Here is a 26,316-nt window from a genome sequence, read left to right as displayed (position 1 = left end):
GGCAGAGCATCTTGTGCTCAGATGATGCCCAACGCCAGAGATGCCTGGCAGACGCCCACATTCACAGCTGAGGTCACGAAAGCAGGGCGTTTCTGGTTTTTCACAGAAAGCCACCTCTCCTGATGGCCAGTCAGGCGTCGTTAGCTACATCCTGGCAAGGGCTTGCCACAGGCCTCTGAGATTTGTCATAGTGAGTAAGAAAAAGATAGTTCAAGAGTTAGGTAATGATGTGCGCTGAGAATTGGAGACTGCAGAGATAAAAGGCAACTAGTAGCAAAGCAAAAAGACTGACACCACTTAAAAGGGCAGGAGAAGTAAAATGGCTAGACACATCATAGCCTTAATAGGAAACACATGAGAGATGTTGATCAGAGAATGCTGGCAAACAGATGAGGTCTCTGAAAAAAAGGAAAAAAAAAAGGAGGAAACAGAAAACAAGATGGAAAGATAAAATTTCAAAGCAAGCCCTAAATGGGTAGCAGTTCCAGCTAATAGGAAGACCTGTAGTGATTTTGCCAAGTAGTACACAGAGAAGCTGATGATCATTAACATCTTGATAAATTTATTATCAGACAATTCAGTCCTGTCAATGTCAATTCCTTCCAAGAGACTAGAGGTGGTTTTGTAACATGAGTAAAAGTAAGTGAATCCCTAAAACGACCAATCATCATTGTTTACATTGTCATGTACTAAACATTCAGGAGTTAACAGTACAACAGGCATGAGAGCAACCACCGCCAGAGTCGGGGCCTGCAGCTGTATCGCCTTCCTTCATCTTCTCCCAGCATCTCCTGTGTCGTGCCACGAGATTGCCCGTGGGCTCCTGGCACAGATGGGGAGCGAGTCCCCACTCCACCACAGCTTCCTACCTGCTGCACAGTTTCTAGGAAAAGCTCTTTTTAACATCCACCTTTTGAAAATGGAGAAAGGCAGAGAGGCTCCAGCAGCAGGTTCAGCAGCAGTGAGCTGGAAGTGCATCCATGGGCCCCAGTACTGCTGCAGGGAGATGCCGGCAGGTTCCCGCTGGGTTAGCACTAGATGTGTGTGCGTGCCGCTGCTGGCAGGGATTTATGCAGTGCAAAAGCTACATCTCTGCAGGCCCAGCTTGGCAGGGAGGGGAGCCTCTCTCCATGTACAGAGCCACTGAGCCCTACGGAGAGAAGAAAAATTGAATTTCAATAGTCCTGTCTGCTCCTGCCACCACCTGGAAAACCACTCTTGCATTTCCCCCATCGCTTTCTGAAGGATTCTCAGGCTCTAAAACCATACCGAAGTTGTTCATGGGGCAGGGAGTCACTAACTTGCAACTCGCTGCCAGGAAGACACAAAAAAAGCACAGAAATTTCAACAAGAGCTGGAGAGTTGGCTGTTGCACAGGAGGCATGCCTGCTACACTGTGCTCTGCACACAGGATACGTCACAGCAAAGGCAGCGCTCCGGGGAGGATTCACTCGTTTGCTTTATGGAGCTTGATATACCTTGATTTTTTTTTTTAAGTTAATTATTCATGCCTCACACCATGTTTTGCAGTGAGGCTCTGCCACATTCTAAAACTAAAAATAATCTTCTTACATTTTTAATCAGGCTTCGTTATGAATGGCAGATGCTTGAAACCGAAGTGAAAATCATCATCAGTTGTATTTATTGGCTAAATTCCTGCTACACTCAAAGCTTGAGAAAAATCAAACACATTTGACAGCTGGTAGAATGAAAGGAAAGGATAAATCTTGCCCTGACAACATACACCATATTTACCATGAGCTGTTAAACTCAAAGAAGCATCAGCCTTCACCCAGAATACCATTACTGCTGTAACAGGGCCCTTAAATTACTGTGCAGTTATCAGGGGGAGGAAAGGTTTGCTCTGCAGATGCTGGGGTGTGCCTGCGGTCCTTGTTTGCGCAGTGCCACTCCATCCAGGTGCTGTGGTGCAGGAGCACGACTCTGCCCACCAGCATGGCAGGACGGGCAGGGGTCCGTGTCCCTCAGCCTCTGGCTCCCGGGCAGAGCTGCGGCTGCTGCTGGGTGCTCTGGAGCACCGCTCCCGGTCTCACCCGCCTGTTCCCGAGCAAGGCTGGCAACCCTGCACCGACAGCGTGGAGGTGTTGGAGACATGGAGAGCTCCTGAGCTTCTCGTTGCCTTCTCATTTTGCAGTAATCTACCCTTGTTGTCTGTAGATAAACGCCTAATAAACATGACCACTTAGAAAGCTTCAAGACCAGAATGTGTTGCCGTGCTTGCTCCAGTTCCCACACGTGTGAGACAGAAACTGCACGATGCTTCCCAGTTGCGGAGCATGGGCTGCAGCGGCTGAGCCGTGCGGTGGGAACGGGAGGGTGAGGGCAGCTGGGGCCGTCCCCAGCATGGCTGCAGCCCAGCCGTGGGGCAGGGGGCACTGCAGTGCCCGGTCGGGGACAGTGTCCGACCCCTGCAGCCCTTCTGTAAACAAGGGATGATCGATATCTCTTCAATCAGGGCAGCAAGATGATTTCCCAGTAATTTAAGTACAGAAAGATAAAGTTTCAGCTAACTTGTTAACCTGATTGGTGAGCACTAACTCCTGTGTCACATTTCACCCCCAAATAATTGGGGAATTATGATTTGCATTCATTCCCTCTTCACCTGCGGGTCAGAGGTCCGCTGCATGTCCTACAGCATTTGAACAGCTGTTTTGAGGTAATGGTAATGCATCGCGTACTTCAGAGTCGCTTGGGTAGGTTACATCATAGAGAGCGAATTTAGCAGGGCGACCCCTTCCATCCCACCTAGAGAGCACAGTGTAGCCTCTGTGTTTAGTTCTTATCGCAACTAGTTATGTGACTCTATAAAACATTTGCTAACTTTCTGTTGATACATATTTTATGGGCTTGTATTGCTTGAAGACTGTCTGTGAAATACATTCCTAAAAGAGAACACTGAATAAAAAAAATGTCTGAAACAGAAATGCATGAGTTACAGAAAAATCCTATTTTACTACCAGAGGTTTGCAGATTATTATTTGGGTCTGTTTTCACTTGATTTCACACTATGCAGATTTATTAGGTTACAATTAAATATTGGGATAAAATAATTCTGCAAATGAGTGATGTACTGTGTTTATAACACGATGCTCTGTATCTACAGCAATTAGTATGTTACAATTTAAGTATTATATTTAGCTTTCTACTGAATGTAATCAACCCCAAATTCCAGCATCTTTGACAAAATCTGTCTGCACAGGGCAATAGAAGCAGCTAACCTTATCTAATTCAAAAATGAACAACTTTACACTAATAAGAAACAACCCCAGCTTTTCAAAGTAGAAAATATCTTATTTATCCAAGCATTGGCACTTCTGAGATTCAGACGGGATTAGAAGATGCAATGCCACTAAAAACCTAGCAAAGTGCATAACAAAAGGGCATCATTTAGGTTTTGAGCATGTGAGGGGCAGTGTGCCCTGATAGATACACATGCTGTGGTGTGATCTGTCTTCAGAGGATGTTATGGCAAGGATGGGCTATTGTCTTTGATTTCCCATCTGCATCATCAATCACGGACCATTCCACCCTGGCCCAGGCTCCTCCCCACATCCCTCCTACACCTCCCACTCTACCCCCATCCCACCGACCCGTGGCAATACCTGAGGTCCTTTGCCATGAACCATTCGCCCACCTGATCTCCAGCTGAAGCTGCCACGAGATGGTTCTCGCGCACTGTGGTGCATCTGCTTGGCCTCGGCTCTCGCTGCCATCAGCACCTTCCAGTGCCAGCTGGGAGAATACTTCACCCTCATTCCTGATGGTGTCAGGAGCCCTTTGCTTTGCAACAGCATGTTCAGCAAAGCAGGAAGGAGAGCTGGTCCAGCAACTTACAGCTCTGACGTTTAAGTTTATGGGTTAGCAAAGGAAGTTGGTCTTTGTGTCCCTACCATTACCAGCAGCACTGAACCCAGAAGCATCCTTCTTCCCAAACTCGCTTTCCTCTGGCTTAGGACCTTTGCATCTTTGTCTTATGAATTCCCCCACCAAATTAATTTTGATCCCCCATTTCCTTCCCTCCGCACTTGCGCAGTGCAGAGGGAGCGACCCCCCTTCTGCACTGACTTGCCAGCCTGCTCTGTCAGCTCCCGCGTCCGCAGGGAGGGATGGGGCTCCCAGACCGAGGGTCGGGCGGGTTGTGGAGCTGTGATGGGATGCGTTATTGACTGTTCACTTAAAACCACCAGAAGTTACCTGAAAACTCTGACAGCTTTCTGAAGCCAGCAGCTTTCCCGCATCTTTGTCTTCCATATATGTATCTCCCATGTTACTCAGTTTGCTTCTCAATCATATCTGAGCCTCTGTAATTGCTAACGTGTTTTGCCAGGGTTTCCTGCTCACATGACTCTCTCTTCTTTGTGAGGGGCAGCATAGGAATCATTTTAAAGCCTGCATTTTAACTAAGCTTTTGCTTTTACTCCCTTTGGGATCCAGGTGAAGAGTCACATGAGTTAGATTGACCCTAATTAAACATCAATATGGGCTAAAGTAGGCTTCCTCCTGATCCTGTAACTTCTGCTCAGAGGCAGTAACTTCATGCCTTGACCCTTCCCTGTCCCTGCTGCTGCTTCCCCTCCAGACCTGTGTAGCTCGAGGCCATAGCTGGAAAAGGCAAGGGAAGCTCTTTTTGGGCAGCATGCAAAAAAGATGCCTCCCTGGTTGGTGCTAAATGCTTTGACTGGGGACTTCATCGACACTGCGGGTGCACAAATAAACAGCCTGTGCTGGAAATGGGCTTTTGCCAGATGAAGGGAGATTAGATTGGCAGAGAGAAAAACTGTATATTCAACCATCGAAGCACATTTTGCCAATTTTGAAACCTATTAAAGTCAGTTGCTAGGAAGTGTACCAGAGCGGGTTTGTGGCATGCCTACTGCCTGCAGAGCAGGCAGGGACACGGAGCGGTGCAGGGTGCTGGGTCCACATGGGCTGGGTGGGCCTGGAGCAGCGTCTCCCTGCCAGTCTCCTTTTGTTTGCAGAGTGGCGCTTTACACAGAGCCATAGTGTAGACAATGTGTAAACTGTTGGGAAAGAAGAAAATGATTTTGGGTTGAGCGCTTTGTCTGAACTTTGTCCTTTTCTCAAGCGAAAGAAAATATTATTTCACCCTTTAAAGAGCCACACATAATAAGAGGCAAAATGTCAAGACCAATGTTGATATAAACCCCCAAGGAAAACAAACATCTATGTGGCTTCTCCAAAAGGTCTCACTTCCTCACCCCTCTCCCCTAGTTTAAACAGATTTAGTAACTGAGGAGGAAGGGGGGAGGGAAGGCTTCTTCTCTGGTCTCTGCTGAAGGTCCTCTGCATGGACCCCGGTCTGCAGCATCCTCTGTGTAAGAGTCTGGCCCTGCATGCAGCACCTGGCATGGTGCATGTCTGGGGTGGTAAAACCTCCGTCTCCTGAGAAAAGGTGGGTGCACAAGGCAGAGAGAGGAGCATGGAGCAGGACAAAGCCACGGACCCATTTTACCACACAGGGCAACGCAGGCTCTGCAACAGAAAGTGTCCTGTGCTGCTCAGGACAACGAATGCTTACCAGGGTGCACTGCTCATACGGTGCTGCAAAATGTCCTCGAATGGTACGGGAGGCCTGCCTCGTCGGAGCAGGTGGGCACTCTGTGATTGTCAGACTGTTACCTGTGTGGATCTGTTGGCTTTTTCAAAGAGTTACATGGGCTTAGAGCTGTTGGCAACTGGCACTGAGGAATGAAAATTCACTTATATGTGGAATCATCCTATTCTTGTATTATCTCTAGTAAGAGGTATAGTGAAGTCTGGGGCAACTCAGAAGGTGTGCTGCATGTTTACAAAGCAAGTCGCCCTTCTGCTCCCACCATGTATCTTCACGGCTCCTGTTGGTCTCATCTTTCCCCTCAAGCTCTGCACTCCTCAGCGTCCTGATGCTGCAAAGGGCATAGTTTTAAATGACATTTATTCCATTGCTGGGGACAGGTTCAAGCAGTTCCAAAGCCATTCAGCAGTTAGCCTGAAATATGAAATTCCCAATGACAATGCTGTTACCAGAAAGCACAGACACAGTAATTCCCAACCACAGCAGCAATAACTGTCACATGGTGCCACACAAAGTACAGAAATTAATAATTAAAAGCCTTGAACAGGCTTTGGAAGAGCTGTGTTATTATGTGCATCAGAAACAGGATAAATCACAAGCAATTCAGAAGTATATTCCCAGGTTCGCTCATAACCATCATGGTATTTGGAGTCCCTTCGGGAGCAATAAATGACAGAGAGTCCATATTATAAAAATAAACATGAACTTAAGTGGCAAGGATTCATTTAAACCAAAAGGGAAAAGACTTTACTACTTACACTATCAGTTTAACGTAAGTAGAGCAAGTTTTACCTTGGAGTATATGCCCAGTGCTAGGAGGAGGGGACCACAGTGGAGGGAAATGGTTGACAATGTCTGCTTCTCCTTGAAGCTGTTTGCCCCAATAGCAACTGCGTTTTTTCTAACTACATTCTGCAAAATACGAGCCCTCAAAGTGCAAGTGCTGTTCTGAAGTGAAAATAAAAGGCAAAATGCAGCTGTTTGATCCCACTGCACTTTTATTCAGCCTTATCTTAAACGAGTGACTATGACCCCCTATATACAATATTGGGGTTTTATCATAGGTGTCATGGGATTCAATATTGCCTTTAAAGCCCCAGCTCCAGGACCCCTCAGGCTACATGGGATTCCTAGTGCTTACTTTAAAATGTGAGATTCTAGTCCTTGTGCTCACAGCTAAGAGCTGACAGTGTGACTCATGGTACTCTGAGAGCAGGAGGCAAACTCAACCATTATTTATTGATCTCAATGGTTTTAAACCACCTGAGTGGATTTTAAGAGCCTGATTTTGAAGCTTTTTTCTGAATAAGGGTTTCAGCGTTTTGCCCCAAAATGCTTGTTGAAGTTTAAATGACAACAGGCTTTTCCGGTCTGACATTCCTTTTTTTTTCCTTTGGTAAAAACAAGCTTAGAACATCCTGCAGCACAGACCAACACAATAACAATGATCAGACAATACCACTAGACCAATGTGAAATGCTGTCACCCTTCTGATCGGTTCACACTGGGAGGGGGACACAGCTTGGCTTGGTGGTTAGATTCTTAGCATAATGGAGAAGGGACTCAAGAGCCAAGAGGCAGACAGAGCGCCAGCACTTGTGAAGGCAGACCTGCATCACAGCCTGAGAAAATTATCCAGAGGCTTGAGCTAACAAGCCTTTCCCTGGCAAACCACCTCGTGACTTCAACCCATCCCATTCAGTGGGAACTCTGCCTGGGTGAGGGCTACCAGGTTTGGCCTCATATACACTCACTCTTCACTATTTCTGCCCACAAACACCGCCTTTTCTCAGATCTTAACTGCTTCTTGCCTCTGATGTCGGCTCCTCTTTACAGGCTCTGTTTCAATTAGCTCCCTAAATAAGTACAATTCTGATGTGTGGTCTCATGGTGGGTTATTGAACTGGCTCCAAAATGCTTTTCACCGAGAAGCAGCTAACTTTCCACTGGGTTATTGTACCCTGTAATTCACTTCACACTTCTGATGTAAAAACCCCGCGGGGTAAACATACACAAGCACATGTCTTTCACTTGATAGCAGTTTTTTTCTAATCTCTTTAAGAATTAACCTTGAAATTACTATTGATGGAAGACACAGCATGTCTAGTATGCATAGCACAGCTCTGCAACTATGTGCAATCTGCTGTAATATCAGTAGATGGAGCCAAGTGAGAAAAGAAAGATTTGAGTGTTTCTCCCATGGTGCAGGTTTAGCTCTTGATTTGACCTGATTAGGGAAAAATCTCTCATTTAGTTTCTGATGCTTTGAAAGTAATATAGGGAATAGTTATGTGTAGCTCTGCCAGCGCGATACCAGTGGAAAACAGTGACTTTTGGAAAAGTAAAGACTTGGAGGCAGTTTAGCCTGAGGGACGAAGTATACAAGGGAAGGGAAAGAGGACAGTTGTATTATTTTTCTGGGAAATGAGAGATGAGGAGAGTAATCTGTGAGGGTGACAATAGGGTTTAGAGCACTGAAATATTCATTCCTCTTCAGTGAGCCCTGGAAAGTTACTCAGCTGGGCATTAATTATCCTCAGCATCTCAAAGGATGCACTCTTGATGTGACAAGCCTGGCAAGCAGATTCAGAGAGTAGGTGCAGCGTCAGTGCCATCATCCGCTGTCACAGAGCTTCCTCAGAGAAACTGTCTTCTTGACAGTGATAACAGGAGGTACATGGAAGGTAAAATTCATCCTCTGTAGTGGGCTTGCACAAGCTTGCTATGGGGACCTCGGATTTCAACAAACTGAGGCTGATGAATGGTGGTGCAATGTTATCTAACCCTGGACCACACGATTCACCAAGCTGTGGAGTGCAGGCAGTGTGCTCAGCAAAACCCTGTTGCAAAAGGCTTAGGGTGTGGGCACATGAATCTGAAAACTCTTAATACTGTTTGCATCAGTAAAGATGCTCACATGCGAACTTGTACTCCAAAGTCATCCATCATTTTTGTCATATTTTGTGATGTCTGATAACCTCTTCCAACCTCAGGATGGTGATTTTATTTGACTCTACCTTCTCAACAGCACTGTTGTTTTAACGTATTGACCATATGAAAACATCAGACAGGAACCCAGGAGGAGCCCCTGATACTACTGTGCAAGGTGCAGTACAGAGAACACAAGGATTAAAAAGCAGGAAAAGTATGACTGAGCTCTGGGAATTGTGAAGCCTTTTCTTTTGCTTCTTTTTGCTACAGTGTAACAGTAGTAGTCTGTGAGGAGAAAGGATTATGATTGCTAGAAAAACAGAGGAAATTTGCTTTCTGCACACTGAGTAAACTGTGCATCAGTACCTGTTACACCAAAATGAAAGGCCACATCCACACTGACAATCAGCCTACATCGTTAAGAAAGATGTTGGAATGGTAACATTTTGCCCAAGGCATATTCTAAAATATGTGCTATTTTGCTTACACCAAACCACCTCCATGCTTGTGGACAAAAAAACTTTACTTAGCAGGAGAAGCGGAAAACCTGTGGAACAAACCTCACAGGCTCACACAAGTCTCTGTTTTTGGTGCAGGATAGTTACTAAATGAACTGATGGTTTCAGAGTTCTGCTGCTCAGGCCTCGGGTGCCCCTCACCGAGGAGGCTGTCCTGTTCCCTCCAGCCCAGGGCCGTCCCGCCTAGCACCGGCTGATCTGTGCTGCCAGCTCAGCCAACCTCAGGGCTCGGGGCATTAGGGCAAGGGAATGCCCAGATCAGAGCTCAGCAGAACCAAGCGGAACATTTGCCCCCACCGCCCCGATGACAGGACTCGTCACTGAACAGCAAGGGCAGAGTGCTGCTGGGGGGCAAAGCAGAGGAGAGGACCATCAGCACCTACGTGCCTCCCAGCAACTCACAGCAGTTTGTTTAAGGGACTGTTACTGGAGCTGAAAACTGAGAATATTTCTTTGTTTAATGTCTTCAACTATTTTTAGCTCTTGCTGGATGTTGCTCTATGCAGATGCTCCTTATTTCGGAAGTTGCTGCATTCTAGTGGTCAGCAAACACATCTCTGCATGTTTGCAAGTTCTCTTGAATGTTGTATGGTGAAAGGTGGTAAAGAAAGGCAAGATGTAATTTAGTACCATTCTTTCTGTTTCTGCATTTGTTTTATTTCCAGCGTCTGAAGTTTAAAACCTTACCAGGAATACTTTGCATGTAAAGAATAGAAAAAGAAAAATAGCTTAACATTATTCCAAGCTTCCTCTGCTATGACCTGTCTTCCTCCCTTCTGAGACTGCTCTGGGTGTGACAAGGCCAGCATCACTCTGCAGGTTGGAAGTTCGAGAGCAGAGCTTAGCAGGCACGTCTTCATTCTCACACAACACACTTTCACACCTGTAGTATATGACCAGTGGTACCAACAGATCTAAAAGAGATGAATCAGATGTTTTCAGAGGTATAGAGAGTGCACAATCTACACAGCTTAATGAATTATTAAAGCAGCGTTTGGGTGGATAAGTTGGGCCTTCGGTTGCAGGCATTCTGGGGGAGGAGGAGGAATATGGCAGTGGAAGGATGCACGTGTGCTCGCTCCTCACAGATTCCCTGGGAAGGGCCCAGGCCTCCGGGCAGGTGGCTGAGAAGGGCTGGCTGTGCCTCCCTCAGTGCCTCTTCTCTGCCTGCTGTGATCATTGCAGAAGCAGAAATGAGTAAGTAAGATCTTTTCATGCAAACAGGTAAAAATTCTGAAGATACTCTATTTCTCTAAAACTATTCAGAAGGCGAATAAAAAGAGTAGAAGAGTGGCTTTAAAAGCCCTCTGAAACTCCAACCTTTTTTACAGTCCATTACTGCAAACAAAATATGCCTGTGGTGCTCAAATACAAGTCAGTCAATGCAACTGGCAAACAAACTGATGCTTTACAGTTGTAATTATCCAAATGTTCTACACTTACCATATAAATATTAAATCCTCATAAATAATGTTGTCAGGTCTATTTGATTTCAACTGTATTGTATTGTTGTTAAATGAAACAAACACTATATTTAAATTTAGTCCCCTTGTAGTTCCATTGTTCAGCTTTATTTTGATTTCTTTTAAAAGACAAAGAGAAAAGCACATCCATCCTATACAGCAGGCTACAGCCAAAATAAATGCACATCAAATAAGTCTATTTAAACAGACATGCTCATAAAATGTTAACAAGACACCAAATAATTACAGGAAAAGGCTAAAGTCCAACTCTGTATGGAGTCCAAAGGTCTGAGTCGTATTTAGGAGAGAGAACAAATAAAATATGTATTGACAGTATAACACCAAGTTTTCTATCATCAGCGATGTATCCATTTTTTCAAGGCCAATAAACTTTAATGTGCTAGTGGAGTTGTATCCAAATCACATAAAATGCCCTGCCATTGAACATGTAGAATAGACTAAAATGGGGTTTACAGTTCAAAATATTGTCCTATTATGGGTTTTTTTCTTCCCACTTCCATTTTGACACAGGAGCTAATTTGCTTACTACATTATGGTGCTTTACATGTTAGTGTTTCTACTACGGAGAAAAACACATCCTTATTATTTGCAAACTAATTATCTTCCTTTACCTAAATCAGCTCACAGGTTATGCTGTTCACTTCAGGTCCCACACAGGATTTCTCAGCAGGCAGTGGATGGACCATTTGCTCTCTTGATGTCACCTGTGAGGGTCTCCGTTACACGGGATGCCATCCCCGGTACAAGTAGGGAGGGGGCTGAGGTCTTGAGGATTGGGTTACTGCAGGATTTAGGCTGCTAGTGCTGCCTTTCATGCCTGCACATTAGTACTGCTTGTTAGTATTGCTGGTTAGCAGTGCCGGTTCATTCTGCTGTTTTCTTGTGTATCGGGTACCCTAACATTAGCTTGGTGGAAGCTTAAGGGACAGGGAGCTTCTTTGCACTTAAGGTCTCTGGCCTATAAATAAATGGCTTATTCTCTCTTTATTTCCATTTCCTACTTATGGTAAGCATTAAAAGACTCTCCCCTTAGTAGAGTCTCCTTCAGCTGTCCTCTCCTGTGGTCTGCCAGATGCGGGTGCCATACAGAGCCTGGCAGAGCAGCGTGTGCTCTTACCCAGTACAGAAAGGAGGGGGCCCCTGGTGTCTCCCTGCTCGTGGGTGCGCAGGGACATGAGGTGCCTAAGGCTGGAAGGGGACAGCGTGTCCCTGCTAAAGCCAGGAGTGCTCTGGTGTGCGCAGGCAGAGACTGCCCCGTGAATGCAGGTGTTCACGTTGGTTCTGGCTCCCTGGTCAGGGGCGTCTGTCTCCTCTCTGTACTGAATCCGCATGGGATACTCGGTGGAGCGAAGTTGGGCTTTTCCTCGGGTACAGGCACATCCCAAGCAATGCTTTACCTCTGAAGTTAAGAAACTTTGTTCCTCCTCTGGCTGCAAAGAAAAACTTACATATGTGACCAGAAGGTACCCCCTGCTTTAGCCACTAAAAGGATGGTTTAAGATCCCATGCTTTTAAACTGCTCTTACGATACTTTTAAATGATGGATTTTGAACTCCTTGGCTTAGTGATACTGAAATCAGCTGCCCTTCGTTGATTATTTTATTATCATTGTTTAAATAAAGGACGCCAGTGTGCTTGTCTCCACCTGCTGGAGACCTACAGGTCTCGGCTGTGTCATGCCAGAGAAATTCGGTTACCATTTTAATTTGCATTCCAAATTACGGATCCAACAGATATTATTTGCGTGTAGTAGTCTCTGTAAGTATTCTAGGTGTATTGGGGTTGTAGAATGGTGACCAGAATGTATATGTTGGCAGATGCTATTTTTTAAGTATTTCACTGTAGTGAAACCAAGGCTGAAATTCAGCCTTTTTTTTTTTTTTTAAAGATGCCTATATGTTTCTATATCATTTTAGAATATATAAACAAGCTTTAAACTGTTTTCCCTGGGCACCGACAGGATTAGAACAGCAATTTCAGAGGCGAAAGGCCTGTAATTAATACAGCATGCCAATCAAATCCCATCAGTGAAACACATTTCATTAATATTTGTTTTTTCACTGTTAAGCCATGTTATAAACATTTTAGCAGTTCACATCTGCCTCTCATAGAATAATTGTAATTGAAATTAAAATGCTCTTTTTTCCAAGGTAATTATATTTTAGAAGCATATATTCTTGCTGGTGGACATAGGATGTTTTCAGCTGTGTATCTCAGAGCACTGAAAACTCTGTTTAGCTGCCAATAACAACCACTTTGTATGTCTTTCACCTGCCAAAAGGAAACAAAATGTTACCCTGAAAAATCCTCTCTGCCTTTACCATGTTTTGCCCTTCATACATCCCGTTAGCTGCCCCTTCCCAGCCTTCTCAGCGTTTAAATTCAGGCAGTTTCAGCCCATCTTTGTCCTGCCCTGCTCTGCCTCTTCACACCGAGCCTGGTCTTCGGCAGGGGCTGGCCCACCCGTGCCCATGGCAGACAGGGACATCTTCCCTTCCAGGAGCAATGGGGTCCCAGGGTCATCATATCTGTCCTCAGGGGACCGAGCCAGAGATAGCTGAAACTAACAGCAGTTGCTTCAGTCAGCAGTGGCTGCTCTGGCAACAGAGATGCTTTAGGATTTCACAACAAAATGTTAACGTTGTGCAACATTTCTCCGTCTTAAAAAAAAAGGGGGGCTTTGGTGAATTGAGCTTGAAAATTCAAAGTCTTACAGGCTTCATTACTGTCTTTTCCCATTTTAACAGCAGCATTTTAATAACTTATCAATAACTTGTATTGATATATCTTACCAATATTTTAATTTAATATCGTATTTTACTAATTAACCACACTTTTCTTAGCATCTTTGCAACTCCTTCCCACCCAAAGGCAGGGAAAAGAATCTCTAGCATAAAAGGTGTCAGAAACAAAATTTTAAAAATACCGCACGCTGTCCAGTGTCTGATGATAGCTTGAAGTCAAGTAATTGAGGTTTCATGCTTTCCTTGTGTTCTGCTGTGAAATTCCTCCATGTGATAAAGGGAGTCTAAATGTGTATGACCCCTAATCCTATCACTTCACCAACTTTCACAGCTGAGGAAAACAGGACGTGAGAGCCCCTTTAACGTGCTGTATTGGCCTCTTGAGTCATCTTACAACCTGTCATATAAAAAACCGGTATAACAACACATCAGCATGCTCAGTCTTCCCCCACTTTTATGAGCAATGGGTTTATTCCTTGACACTAGTAAAAATTAAGACCTAGGCGCTCGGGTGCTGTTGGTATTTAAGAATCTAAGCCGAGGTGTCCGTCCCAGCAGATTCTGCCTCCGCAGCCGGTGAGGGGCTGAGCCCGGTGCCGCAGGCAGGGGCAGCCCGCCGGGGCCGCCGCGGGGGTCCCGCACCGCCGGCCCGGGGCTGCCGCGGGTCGGGAGCCTCCGCTGGGAAGAGGCGCAGAGCCGGCCGGGGAGGGAGCGGGCGGCCGGCTCTCTCCGGCCTTTCCGCCTGTTTTTTTCCCCCTTTCCAGCCTGCCGTGTTGAGCGCAGCCCTGGAACGCCGAGCGGGTCAGGGGGGTCCTGAGCGGGGGCTTTTAAAGGTGCAGCGCTCGCCTACGGCTGTGGAGCTGAGCGTCTGCCCGAGTGTAATAACCCGGCTACTCTAATCGTACTGTTGCAGCCAAAATCAGAAATGTAAATGCGTTTATCGTTTGGTTTATATGACGGGCTTCTTGGCGTTGTGTGTGGGGTTCGTTTTGGTTTGTTTTGTTTTTTAAATCGGGCTTAAACAATGCTACGCGTTGAACAAGAATTTAACTCTCGCTCCGTGTGAACAAGTGACTGAACAAATCAGAATTTGTGCTATGAAATTCGCTGCTTCAAACGCATAAGATCATGGGCGGGGGGGGGGGTGGCATGCTATCCCCCAAGCTTTCAGGTGACCGAGACTGCAACCGAATGCATTCACGTCTGCAGGGTTCCTACCGAAAATCAGACTTCTAAGTTCTCCATCCACTGTTCCAGTTATCTGCTTTATCTGCTTTATGGTCCCTTTTCACCCAGGTTGAAAGGGTGCTCTAAGTCTGTGGTAAATGTGACTGTTTCTGTACACGTTTATCGGATAACCCGACTGTTCTTGGGGAACACCTTTCCCCGTGTATTATGCAAATATTGAACTTCAGAAATACTCAGGGAATCTCTACGGGAAGAGCAAAACCGAGGCTTGGGCTAGAAGCGGGCGAACCAGCTCCATCGCCCTCTGACTGTCGTCGTCTCCCCCCCCCCGCGTTTTCCACGTGCGGAGCTACAAAACGTGCCACCGGGGCAAAATCGGACACCGCAACTCCAGCAAAAATTATACAGATCCCCCATTCTGACCAAAACCAAAAATACAAAAATAATTAGAGGAGCAAATCCGTAGTGCAGGGAGGAGTGTCAGATTGGCTCATCGGTCATTGTCTAAATGAGGCTGAGGGTGAAAGTGTTTATTGTTCGTGATAACCTTTAAGTCCCGGGATCAGAGGATTTCTTTTAGGAAGACACCTTTAGAAGGGATTCCTCTTCAGTCCGATGCCACAGCTGACTTCGTATAAATTACGTTCCGAGATAGCTAGAAATAGTAAGCTGTGGGCTTATTGATAATGGGAGAAAAAAATAACGGTGTTATTCCGCGCCTGCCGGTGTCCCAGGACGGGGCAGGACCGCAGGCAGAGCGTGCACCTGAGGGGGACACGGCGGGGGCAGCCGGTGCCAGCAAAGCACAGCCCCGGTGCGGGGCGGTGGGATCCCGCACCTCTGGGAGATCCCGGGAGCTGCTCCAGGGCTCGCCTTGCCAGCACCCAACGCGTCAGCGAAAAACGCAGACATGCAAGAGAGACAGAGAGGACAAGAAGGTGCTGCCAGAAAGCCTGCAGCTTCGTGTGCATCTTGAGAGTGATCAGTTGGCATCAGGTGAGAACATGTCATGCTGGGGAATTACATCACGCATCCACTCTGCATGACAAGCTGCCAGGCATGTGTGTTAGGGAGCTGGGAAGCAGAAGCTGTAGGCACGACGGATCCGAAGCGGAGAGGCAGGAGCAGCAGCTCCGCGGGGCTGGGGGCTCTCGGCGGGGCAGGGAGCGCCGGCTCCTCCCCGCCCAGGCTCTCCTGCCCTTGGATATTCTCAGGGCTTGCCGAGCGTTATTCCGCTTTCTCTGCGGCACGCACGCGTCAGCGTTTTGCTTCCCTCTTGTTGTACCGCGTGTGCTTCGAGTCCTGAAGCAAATACTTCCACCCCTGCATTCCTTAATGACAGTGCAATAATCACTAATACAAACCAGAAAGGAGCTCTCCGCTCCGCTCTTCAAGGGAGTGCTCAGACCGGCGAGGTTACCAGTACTATTTATTTGCACGGCTTCTGATATTTCCCCATTTTACGTGACCGTTTTCTGTTTACAAAGGCAGTTCAGGAGAGCCGCAGCAGCGAAGCCCAATCAGATAATGTAACACAATTACCTACGGCCTGCATTTTCTGCTAACTATTAACGTCTTTACGTGAAGAGCGATGCCGCCTTGCAGGCAAAGCCCTCTCCCGGTTCTCTCCAAACTCTTCGTTTTTCTTTTCTCCCTTCAAGAAGCACCGGCCAGAGCAGCCGCGCCGGGGGCAGCGGAGCTCAGTCTATCCGGGCACCGCGACGGGGACGGACTCCAGCTACCGGCGGCCCGCTGGGCTCGGGGCTCCGGGGGCTGCAGGGCAGCCCTGTCCTGGGAGAGGGCTCCGCGCCGGCGTCCCCCCGCCCGCCGGACCCCTCGGGAGTGGGCGCTCGCCCCCGCCTCCCGCCAGGACGGGACCGGCCGGGGCCCGGGCTCCCGCGGGAGACGATGCCCCGGGGCGGGGGGGTGGCGAAGAGACCGGTCCGGTCTCCCCGGGACGGCGAGGCAGGACGAGGGAGCCGCGGGCAGCGCCAGTCCGGAGGCCGCTGCCCCGGTGGAGGCTCCCGGCCGAAGCCTGCCCGCGGGTAGCGCGGCGCTGCGCAAAGGACGCGCAAAGGGCGCGCCGGCGGAGCGGTGTCTGCGCGGCCCCGGGGCAGGGCCGGCTGCTTCCCACGGGCCGGGCCGCGGCCCTACTTGTCCCACGCACCCGCACCGGAGCCCCGCGGGGCCCTGGGCGATCGGGGAACGGCCCGGGAGGGGAGAAGCATCCTGCGGCGGGTCGGGCCCCGGCCGCCGCGCTGTCCCTGTCCTGCCGACGGAGAGCTGGGCGCGGAGCGGGCTCGGCTGCGAGAGGCGCGGAAGGGCCGCGGGCGCAGGCGGGACTCCCTCCGCGCAGCGGGCCCTGCGCCGCCGGCCGAGGCGGCCCTGGGAGCGCGGGCTGCGCGGAGCCGCGGGCGGCCGGTGGAGCCGGTTTCGATGGGGCCCGGCGCCGCATCGCCCGCGCTCCGCCGGCCCCGGCGCTGCGGGGGAGGAAGGAGAGCGGCCCGGAGCGGCCGCGCTCCGCGCTCCCGTCGCCACGGCGGAGGAAAACGTTAGTCGTAACGGAGAGGCTGCCCAGCCCCAGGAGGAAAGGATTTCTCGTTGTTGGAATTTTGGGGTTTCTTTGTTCCTGAAAATCGAGTTTCATTTAGATTCCTGGCTTAAACGTATAGAAATGCTCCCGCGGCGCGTCAGAAAAGCAGAGGAGCGGCCCGCTCCCTCCCCGCCAGGGAGCGGGCCTCCTCCCACGGGAACCCGCTCCCCGCCCGGCGAGCGGCCCCGCCGCCCTCGGCAGCCGCACAGGCGCTCCCGCCGCCGCCCCGGCCCGACGGGCCCCGGCGCCTCTCGGCATGGGCAGCCCGCCCGCGCCGGGAGCCGGGGCTGCTGCTTGGAGGGCGGCGGGACCCGCGGGCGCCGGGATCCTGCCGGGGGAGGCCGGCGCGGCCCTCCGCACCGGCGGAGCGGGCCCCCGGCGCGGTTCCCGGCGCCGCTCCGCAGCACCGCCCGCCCGGCGGCAGCGCCGGCGCCGAGCGCTCGCCGTACCCGCCGGGCCGGGCCGCTACCGCCGGTCCCTCCTGCCCGGCTGGCGAGGTCCGAGGGCCCGGCCCAGCCCCGCGGTCAGCGCTGGCCCGGTGCCCTCGCCCGGGCCGCCCCACGCACCTGCCAGTTCGCGGGAGAAGAAGAGGAAGGTTCGGGATCGCCTCGTCCCCTTCCCGTCCCTCCGACGCGCCGCCCCGTTCACGCCCGTGCGGGAGAGGCGGCTCTCCGGAGCGGGGGTCTCTGCGGGAGCGTGTACCGCCGGCCTGGCCAGCCCTGTGGACAGGCAGCGCCCGGCCCGGCCCGGCCCGGCTCGGCTCGGCTCGGCTCGTCGGGGCTCCCGGCCTCCGCCCGCGCCCCCGGGGCACCTGCCGTGTCGCGGCGCGGGGGAGGCCACCGAGGTGGGCACGACCTCGGCCGCGCCGGCCCAGCCCGCTCCCCGGGACCGGCGGAGCGGTGGGGCCCCGCCGGCACCCCCGAGGGCACCTCGGAGCCCCGGGGCCGCGGCGGGGGCCCCGAGGGACCGGCCGGGCTGCGCGGGTGGGGAGCGCCGCCGCCCCCTCCCGCTGCCGGCCGGCGGGGCCGGTGCGGCGGCCCCGCAGATGAAAGGCTGCGCTGGCAGGCGCGCTCCGCGCCGGCAGGTCCCGTCCCCCCCCACCCCCCCGCGGGTGCACATGTCAGAGTTCACAGACCTGGCTGCTGCCTTTACAACGCTGAGCTGTAAAAGAGCGGATATTAAACCCGTATAATGGATCCAACTCCAAGGAGAGGTTAAATTTCCCAGTGAAACGAAGGTATTTGCCCTGAACTGGGAAAAGACCCCCCCCCGGCCCCCCGGGCTGGGAAACCCGCGGAGCCGTCAGAGCCTGGCGGTAAACTCTGCCCCTAGCCCTGCACCTGGCACCGCCCGCCGCGGGGACACATGTGCGCACCACGCCGCTGCCAGCCGGGGCTCGGCCGGTCCGGCCGCCCCGTCGGGTACCTGCCCGCGCCTGGGCGAGCCGGCTCGGTGGGGGGGGCGAGGGCGCTTCGGTTTGGTCCGAACGAGACCTGGAGCCGGGACACCCCGCCCCGGCGTCCACCTCTGCCGCCCCTGGGCCTCAGCCGCCTGCCCGGGGCCGCGGGGCCGGGCGCGATGGCCGCTCCGCAGCGCGGGGGCAGCCGGGCCGGGCGGCTCGGAGCAGGGGGCCGGGCCGTAGGCAGCCGCGGCTGCTTTCGGCCCGGGCGAGGTACCACGGACCGTGCCCGGACGCGGGGCCGGGTGGGCTAGGGCCGCCCCGGGCGAGCAGGCAGCGGGAGACGGGGCGCCCGGTGCAGCGCCGCCAGCGCAGCCCGCTCTGCGGGCGCGGCCCTTGCGCGTCGTGCCCGGCTCCGGGCGAGCCGCTGGGCCGCGGCGAGAGAGGGGGCGGCGCGGAGCCGCGCCTGTCGCCGCTGGAGGGACGGGGCGGCGGAGCGGCCCCGACGGGGCCCTGGTACCGAGGCCCGTTCCGCCGCTCCCTCGGGCGGGCGAGGGCTCCGAGACCCCCAGTCCCCGAGGCCGCACGGCGAGGCGCTCCGCCGGCGGAGGAGGACGCGGAGCCCCAGTCTGTCTGCCGCGCTGCCCTCAAAAATCCACTTAAGAAAGATGAAGGCGCATGCAAATGTGTGGCGCCTCCTTGCTTGTGCCTTTAATCATGGTAAATTGACTCGAGTTCCTCCAGGCCCCCCGAAAATGCACACAGCGCGCCCCGCACCACGGCGGAGCTGGAACTCCCAGCGCGCCGCGCTCACACGCACCCGCCGCCTTCCCCGGGGCTTTCTGGCGCTGCTCGGCTCCGCTCCGCGCCATCCCGCTTCCTCAGCAGTTTTCCTACCCAAAAGCTGCCGTGCAGGGAACAGCGCGCAGAGATAGCATCAGGCTGCCTATATCAAAGAGACCCTGCTTAATTAAAATACTGGCTCGGTGTTTGCCGCCTTCCGCGCGGCGCGGCCTCCGAACCGCGATCTGCCAGCCCCGCTCCCACCACCCCCCGGGAGGGCGCGGGGCTTCCCCGGGCGGGGGTCGGGTCCTTTGAAGGGCCGCGGCGGGCCCGGCGCGCGGACCCCGCCGGCTCCAGCCCACCCACCCACCGGCCGCGCCCCGCCGGGCACCTCGGCGGCCTGGCCCCGGCCCCCGGCGCGGCTCCGAGCCCGGCGCCGCCTGGTCACCTGCTACCATGGGGCTGCCGGTCGGGTGGGAACCCTCGCCGGGTCCGGCGCGCAGCCGGACCGGAGCGGCGGACAGGCCGGTCCCTGGGGGGGGCGGCTGCGAGGCGCGGGGAGGCTGCGCGTGGTTCACGGCAAGCGTTTGTTTGCGCTACTGAGCAACAGCCCAATAATTTATTGTTATTGTTATTAGTAACTACACTTTGCAGCTCGCTTACATTTATCCTTCCGAGGGAGGGTGAGCGGGCTGAATCAGTCATCGCCGAGCGCACCCGGCGGCGGCTCTTCCCGGGCAGGGGGCCGCTCCGCCGAGGCTCCCGGGCCGGCGGGGCCGGGCAGACCGACTGCCCCGCACGACGGCCTGGCCCGCTGGGCGCGGCGGCGGCGGCGGCCCGGGGCAGAGGGCCGTCGGCGGGGAGGCACCGCGCGGCGGGCGCCGCCGCCGCGGGCTCGGTCGGAGCCGCGGGCTGCAGAGCCGTTCAGGGGAGCGCCCGGTACGCGCCGCGGGTCGCCGGCCGTGAGGCCGCCCGAGGGGCGCCCGCCGGTCTCGATCCCGGCGGCCGGACCCGCGCCAGGCTCGGCCCCCGTCCGCCGTGCAGCCGGGCCGCGGCCCCCGCGCTCCCCGAGCGCCGCCCGCTGCGGGCGCGTTCCCGGGCAGCGGTGCGTCGGCATCGGCCGCCGGCGGGCGGGCAAGGCCGGGGCTCCGCGGGGCGGCGAGGCGCAGGGTCCCGCTGTGGGTGGAGAAAAACAAGGACAAAGTGAGCTGGTGCCCCCGCGTGCTGCCCCGCGGGGCTCCCGCCGCCGGAGCCGGGGCCGGCGGCCGCGCAACGGCGAGGCGGGAAGCCGGTCCGCCCCGTCTAGGGGCGGGTAGTGCCGCCGGTTGCCCCGCGGAGCAGCACGCGGGACGACCGGTCCCCCTCCCGAGCCCCGGCGCCGGTCCCGGGCCGCCCGGCCCCGCGGGCGCTTGCTCGCCCCGGCTGACCCCGGCCCCGCTTCCCGGCCCCGCCGCGCCCGCGGGAGCCCCGGCCGTGCCGCCGCGCGCCGGCAGGGGGCAGGCTGCGCCCGAGGCCCCGCCGCACCGGGCAGCCGGGCCGGGCCCCGCGCGGTCACCGCCGCCCCCGGCGGGGGTGCACCCCCGCACCCGGCAGCGCACCCCGCGGGGCTGCTCGGCGGGACCGCACGCCCCGCACCAGTGCAGCAAACCCCGCAGGCTGCGGAGAGCCCCGGCAGCCCGCGGGGCGGGGGCGGGCACGGCGCCCGGGGCAGCACCCCCGGCACCCCGTGGGGACGCGCCCCGCACCCCCACCCCCTCCCACCCCCGCTCCCCGCACGTCGGTTCCGCGGGGAGCCCGCGCTGCGCCCGGCGGGGCCGCGCACGCAGGCAGGCAGCCAGGACGCATCCCGGCCGGGGACGGCATGCTTACGCGGAGAAAGCGGGGGGGGGGGCTCCTCTGTTCTCGCCGTCGAGCGGCCCGGGGCCCCTCGCTGTCCCGCGCCAGCACCCAGCCAGGCCGCTCCGTCAGGCGCACCTCCGCGGAGGAGGGGGGGGCCGCCACCGCCCCCCCCCCCCAGCCGAGCCCCCGCCGCGCTCCCCGGAGCGCCCGGCACGCGCCTGTGTGCGCAGCGGGCAGCACCGGCGGACGAGGAGACGGGACCGGGGCGCCTCGTCCCGCCGGAGCGGCGGTGCCGGCTGCTGCAGGGGGGGGAGGGTGCCAGCAGCAGCACACGGGCCCCCGGCAGCGGCCCGGGGGCTCCCCCGGCCGAGCTCAGCCTCGGCTGCTGATCCCCGCGCTTCGTTCTTCCCCGCCTCGGTGAGGAAACGCAGAACCGAGACCGGCTGCGTTTCGCGCTCGACTCTCAAAATTAAACCAAAACACCTCAAAACAAAAAGATTTGCCTTGCAAATAAACAGGGAATTAGAACCAAGCCACGGGGAGGTGGGGTTGCTCTAGTCTTGGTTTGGTTTTATTTCTGTGATGGTTTTGCGCGTGGGTGTTTTAATTGTATTTTGTTTTTCGTTAAAAGCGCTATATAAACCGAATATAACACCTCATCGAATTGTTCTCGGGGTAGGAGGCAGGGATAATAATTATCCGGTGCAGCGTTCGTACACACACATGGCAAGAAGCAACAAATCTTTGGTGTGATATTTGTGAGTAAAAGTCCATGAACAAAGATTGAATTATTCCTGCGGGTGCGAGTTTGGGAGGGTTCCCGCTCCGCTCTCAACTGTCCCGCCGCACAGCGTTGCTTTTTTTTTTCTTGTTTTTCTCTCCTTCTTTTTTAATAAGAAGTTACGAAAACTACTGCGGAAAGAGGGACTCTAATTTTTCTCGCAATTGTAGAAGATAATTTGACGGAAGCCCTGTGTGATGGAGAACACTGAATCCTTCCGTGAAATAGGAAGGGGACATAAAAAATTAATGTAAACGAGAAGCTTTTTCTCCACGGATTGAACTCTGAAATCTAAGCAGCTTTTATCTTGATCTCAGAATTAAATAATCATATATTATTTTTTCAGCATTAGCTACAAAGGTTTTCAGATTTGTACTGTCCGGAACAAAACCCAAACAGGCTCTGTTACTGAAAACCCTTTCCAAAATATTTAACGAAAACATAATCACGAATTTCTTTCAGCGAGGTTTCTGTACGAAAACGGCATAAAAAGGTGGCTTTATCTTAAGACCCAGAAAAAGAAGCATTAAGTAATTCACGTTAACACTTGTCCTGCTTATTAAATACCAATATTTTGGGAGCATTACAAAATAAACTCCCTTCCTGCGGCAGGGTCAGAGCATATCATGGGTCACATTAAGAAACTCCGCACAGAATCCTTTCCGGATTTTTATTTCCTCGGATTTAGATTTTTAACGGTCTCGGCAAAAAAAAAAAAAAAAAAAAAAGCAAAACCGAAAGGAAAGCCCGAGACGCGGGGGCCCGGCCGCGCTCCCTCTAGCACGGGGTGGGGGATCGCTCTTCCCGGCTGTCGCGCTCCCTCCGACGGAACGAAGGAGCCCGGCCTCTTCAACTGCGGCTGCTGCTGCTGCTGCGGCTGCTGCCCACGCACAGCCCGGGCAAACCCGCGCCCCGCACACCCACCGCGGCCCCGACGCGCCCGGCCGCGGTCGCGCTGAAGTGCGCGGAAGCCCCGCGCACCAGCGGCAAGCGCCGTGTAGGCAGCGGGAGCGGGCGCGGGGCCGCGGCCGATCGCTCCCGGGCCGCCGCCGCCGCGGGAGGCTCCCGCAGCCCTCGGGCTGCCGCTCGGCCCGGGCGGCGGGCGCTCCCCCGGGGCCCCGCGCCCGCCGCCGCCCGCCGACCCCGCGGCCGGGCCCTCCCGCGGGCAGCCCCGCCGCGACGGCGCGGAGCCGCCCGGCGGCGAAGGGCGGGCGCGGAGCGACCCCCGCGCCCCGTCCCGCGTCCCCGCCGGGGCCGGTCGCGCCGCCACCGCCCGCGGGACGAGGCCCGCGTCCCCCGCCGGCGCCGGCCGCCCCGAGGGACGGTGCCGCCGCCACCTGCCCGCGGCCCGGCGGGGGACGCGCGCTGCTACCTACCCCGGGCAGGGCAGGAGCCGGGAGCCGCCGTCGGGCCGGGAGCGGAGCGGGGAGCGGAGCGGCCGGGCCCCCGCTCCGCCGCCATCCTCGGCGGCCGCGCTCGCTCGCTCACTCGCCCCCCACCCCCCCGCCCCGGCCCCCGGCCCGCGGGGGCGCGCCCCCGGCCCGCATCGCCGCCCAGCCGCGCCGGCCGCCCCGGGGTGCGCGGAGCCCGCCCGCCCCGCGCCCCGGGCGCCGCCGCGCTTCGGGGGCCGCGGGGGCCCGGCGGGGCCAGGGCACTATTTGACGTCGAGGAGACGGATCACCGCGGCGCAGCGATACGGCGCGCACCAATGGAGTTCAAATGTCAGCAAGTTTGAGGAGGGGTGAGGCGCCGGGGGGTGTGTTCCTCCGCCGCGGCCCCTGCTCTAAACGGCGCGGCTCCTCGGGACGCCGCATGGCACATGGGCTGCGGAGCGCTGGGGAAGCCCCGCCGCCCCGCCCGGCCCCGCCGCGCCGCTCCGCCCGGCCCGGCCCGGCCCCGGGAGGGCCCTCCGCGGAGGGCGTGGGGCTCCGGCGCTGCCGGCGAGCAGGTGACACCGCGGGCTGCCCTGCGCCCTGTGCGCGGCATGTGCGCGCCCGTGTAGCGCGGGCTGCCCCCATGGGCAGCGGCGCCGGCTCTCTCCTCTGCCCCCCGTCTCTGGAAGCCCGGGCAGGAAACGCTCCTCATGTCTCCCAGATAAAAATAAAAGCGACTCCCTCCTCCCGGCCGCAGAGTGTCCCCGAGCTCGGCCAGACGCGGGGCTGAGCCGGCCCCGCCGCCCGGCAGCGCCTCTCCCCCGCCGCCCCGGAGCGCCGGGCCGCGCCACCGCCCGCCCCATGGATATCGCAACAGGTCCCGAGTCCTTGGAAAGGTGCTTTACGCGGGGCCAGTCGGACTGCTCAAAGATGCTGGACGGTATTAAAATGGAAGACCACCCTCTGCGCTCGGGTCCGGCCACGTTAGGAGTGCTGCTGGGTGAGTTGCCGCTCGCTTCTCGGCTGCGCCGAAAGCGACCCCCGCGCTCCGCTCGGTGCCCGGGGCTGCGCGCCGGCGGGGCCCGGCCGGGCTGCGGCCGCCTCGCCCCGGGGCTGCCGGCGAGCGCGGAGTTTTCTCGCCGACGTCCGCGGGGCGAGGGCTCGGCGGCGGCCGTCGAGCTCGGTGTCGCCGAGCTGCGGGGCCGGCCGGGCTGCGCCGCCCGCCGGCTGCCCCCGGGGCCGGGGGGAGCGGGGCCGGGGGAAGCGGGGCAGGGGCCGGGGCCGGGTCGGGGGAGCGGGGCCGGGGGAGCGGGGCCGGGGCAGGCGCTTCACGCCGCTGTCTGCCGTTCGCAGGGTCGGACTGCCAGCACCAGGCCGTCTGCGAGGGCTGCCAGCGGCCCATCTCGGACCGGTTTCTGATGCGGGTGAACGAGTCCTCCTGGCACGAGGAGTGCCTGCAGTGCGCGGCGTGTCAGCAAGCCCTCACCACCAGCTGCTACTTCCGGGACCGAAAGCTCTACTGCAAGCAGGACTACCAACAGTAAGAGCGCGGCGGGGCCCGGCGCGGTGCCGCCGCCGGCGGGGGAGCCCTGGCGGGGCGGCCCGGCCCGCCCCGGCCCGGCCCGGCGGCGCGCTGCGGGCTCGGGGCGCGTTTCTCAGCGGGCCGCCGCCCCGAGCCCGGCGGAGCCGGGAAGCGCCGCGCCGGGGCCCGCGGCCGTGCGCGGGTGGCGGACCCGGCCAGCGGGGACCCCGGCGCCGGGCGGCGCGGCGGGCTGCAGGCGGGCGGCAGCGGGCGGGACCGGAGAAACTTTGAGCCGCAGCGCCCGTCCCGAGCGGGGAGCTGCTCACCCCCCCCCGCCCCCCCCGCCGCCCCCCTGCCCCGCAGCGCTCGGACCCGCCGCGGTCCGGGACCCCGCGGCGCCGTCGGGGGGGGGGGGGAGGCGGCGGGGCCCGTTTCGGCCCGGCCCGGCCCGGCCCGGCCCGCCGCGGCTGTCGCCGCCTGGGCAGCGCCGCGCTCGGAGCCGGCCCGCGGGGCCCTTCTGCCCCGGGCTCGCCCCGGCCCGCCGGCGGCCGCGTCCCCGGAGCCGCGCCGGCAGGCGCGGGGAGCCGCCGGCCCCGGGCGCTGACCTGCCCGCGGAGCGGCTGCCCGGCGGGGCCGGGGCGCCCGAGCAGGGCTCGGCGCGGCCGTCGGTGAGGCTGCCGCGGGCCGGCCCGGCGGAGCGAGGCCGGGCGCGGGGCCGCCGCCGTCCCGCCGAGCCGCCGTCGGGCGCGGAGGGTGCGCGGGCGGCCGCGGCGATGCCCGCGGGGCCCAGCCGCGGGGACTGGCGCCGGCCGCGCCTCCGCGGCCGGCCGCGGCGGGAGGAGCCCGGTGCTGGCCCCGTCCCTCCCGGGCTGGGCGCTGCCCGCGCTTTATTTTATTTCGGCTTTATCCCCAAATGTCAGGCTTTGTCGGGAGGCGGCCCCCCGCCGCGCCGCGTCCCTGCGCGGAGACAGAGCCCCTGCCCCGCGCCGTGTTTGTCCTCCCCTGCAGAAGCCCACTTCATGCTTGTCACCGAAATTGAGGATCCTTTTTGTGCCGGGAGGGGGGCGAACATGGGCACTTCAATCACTAGGACATAATATGGCTCTGCTAGAAGTCTGGCAACAAACAAAGAACAACAACTATTGGTTTGCATCAACTTTTGTCAGGCATTCAGCAGGCTTCCAGAAAGGCCTGAAGTGGCTTAGTGGCAACAATGTGCATTTCATAGCTACAGCATGAAAATCCATCTCCATGGAAACTGGTAGTAAATGCTAACATGACATGCTGAGTATAAATATTGTTAGGGTTATAACTCTTGTATAAATGGCCCAGATAAATGTCCCCCTGTTTAGGAATTACAACAAAACGTGCTATTTCGTGCTGCAGCCCTCACCAGCACGCTACCAGAGAGTCCGCCACGGGCCTGGGCGCTTTGCGTGAAAATCACCCAGAGCTTGCCTCCGCTGGGCCGCTGTGATCCTGCCCTCGCGGGGCCGGGCCTTCAGCTTTATCTGTGTTTTCTCGTACCCCGGTGTAGGGAGCATATCCGCGGACTTTGTCTTTTA

The 26,316-nt window shown here is 56.8% G+C and overlaps 2 protein-coding genes across 3 annotated transcripts in view; one reads left to right on the top strand and one right to left on the bottom strand.

Annotated features, from left to right (window-relative positions):
- Positions 1–19,933: 19,933 nt before the first annotated feature.
- On the bottom strand, positions 19,934–23,389 carry LOC128154711 (translation initiation factor IF-2-like). The gene is made up of 2 exons (XM_052815731.1): positions 23,233–23,389; positions 19,934–20,412 (listed from the first exon to the last, which is right to left on the bottom strand). Exons 1-2 carry the CDS (start codon positions 23,315–23,317, stop codon positions 19,934–19,936), a joined length of 564 nt encoding a protein of 187 aa, XP_052671691.1. The 5' UTR covers positions 23,318–23,389.
- A 91-nt stretch (positions 23,390–23,480) lies between these two features.
- Positions 23,481–26,316, top strand: part of LMX1B (LIM homeobox transcription factor 1 beta) — a 109,076-nt gene continuing 106,240 nt past the window's right edge. For both annotated transcript variants that reach the window (XM_052815464.1, XM_052815465.1), the window contains exons 1-2: positions 23,481–24,229; positions 24,583–24,769. In XM_052815464.1, coding sequence (XP_052671424.1) covers positions 24,091–24,229; positions 24,583–24,769 — 326 coding nt within the window. In that variant the 5' untranslated portion in view covers positions 23,481–24,090. The remainder of the gene's footprint in view (positions 24,230–24,582; positions 24,770–26,316) is intronic.

The sequence above is a fragment of the Harpia harpyja genome, chromosome 19, assembly GCF_026419915.1.
Source record: "Harpia harpyja isolate bHarHar1 chromosome 19, bHarHar1 primary haplotype, whole genome shotgun sequence".
Lineage (NCBI taxonomy): Eukaryota > Metazoa > Chordata > Aves > Accipitriformes > Accipitridae > Harpia > Harpia harpyja.
This window is presented reverse-complemented; position numbering and strand designations above follow the sequence as displayed.

Bases quoted from the DNA above. Each gene is read 5' to 3' on its own strand.
- LOC128154711 (XM_052815731.1), bottom strand. From the start codon at position 23,317: ATGGCGGCGGAGCGGGGGCCCGGCCGCTCCGCTCCCCGCTCCGCTCCC. The intron at 20,413-23,232 runs GTAGGTAGCAGC...CTCCACCCACAG, and splicing joins CGGCTCCTGCCCTGCCCGGG to CGGGACCCTGCGCCTCGCCG.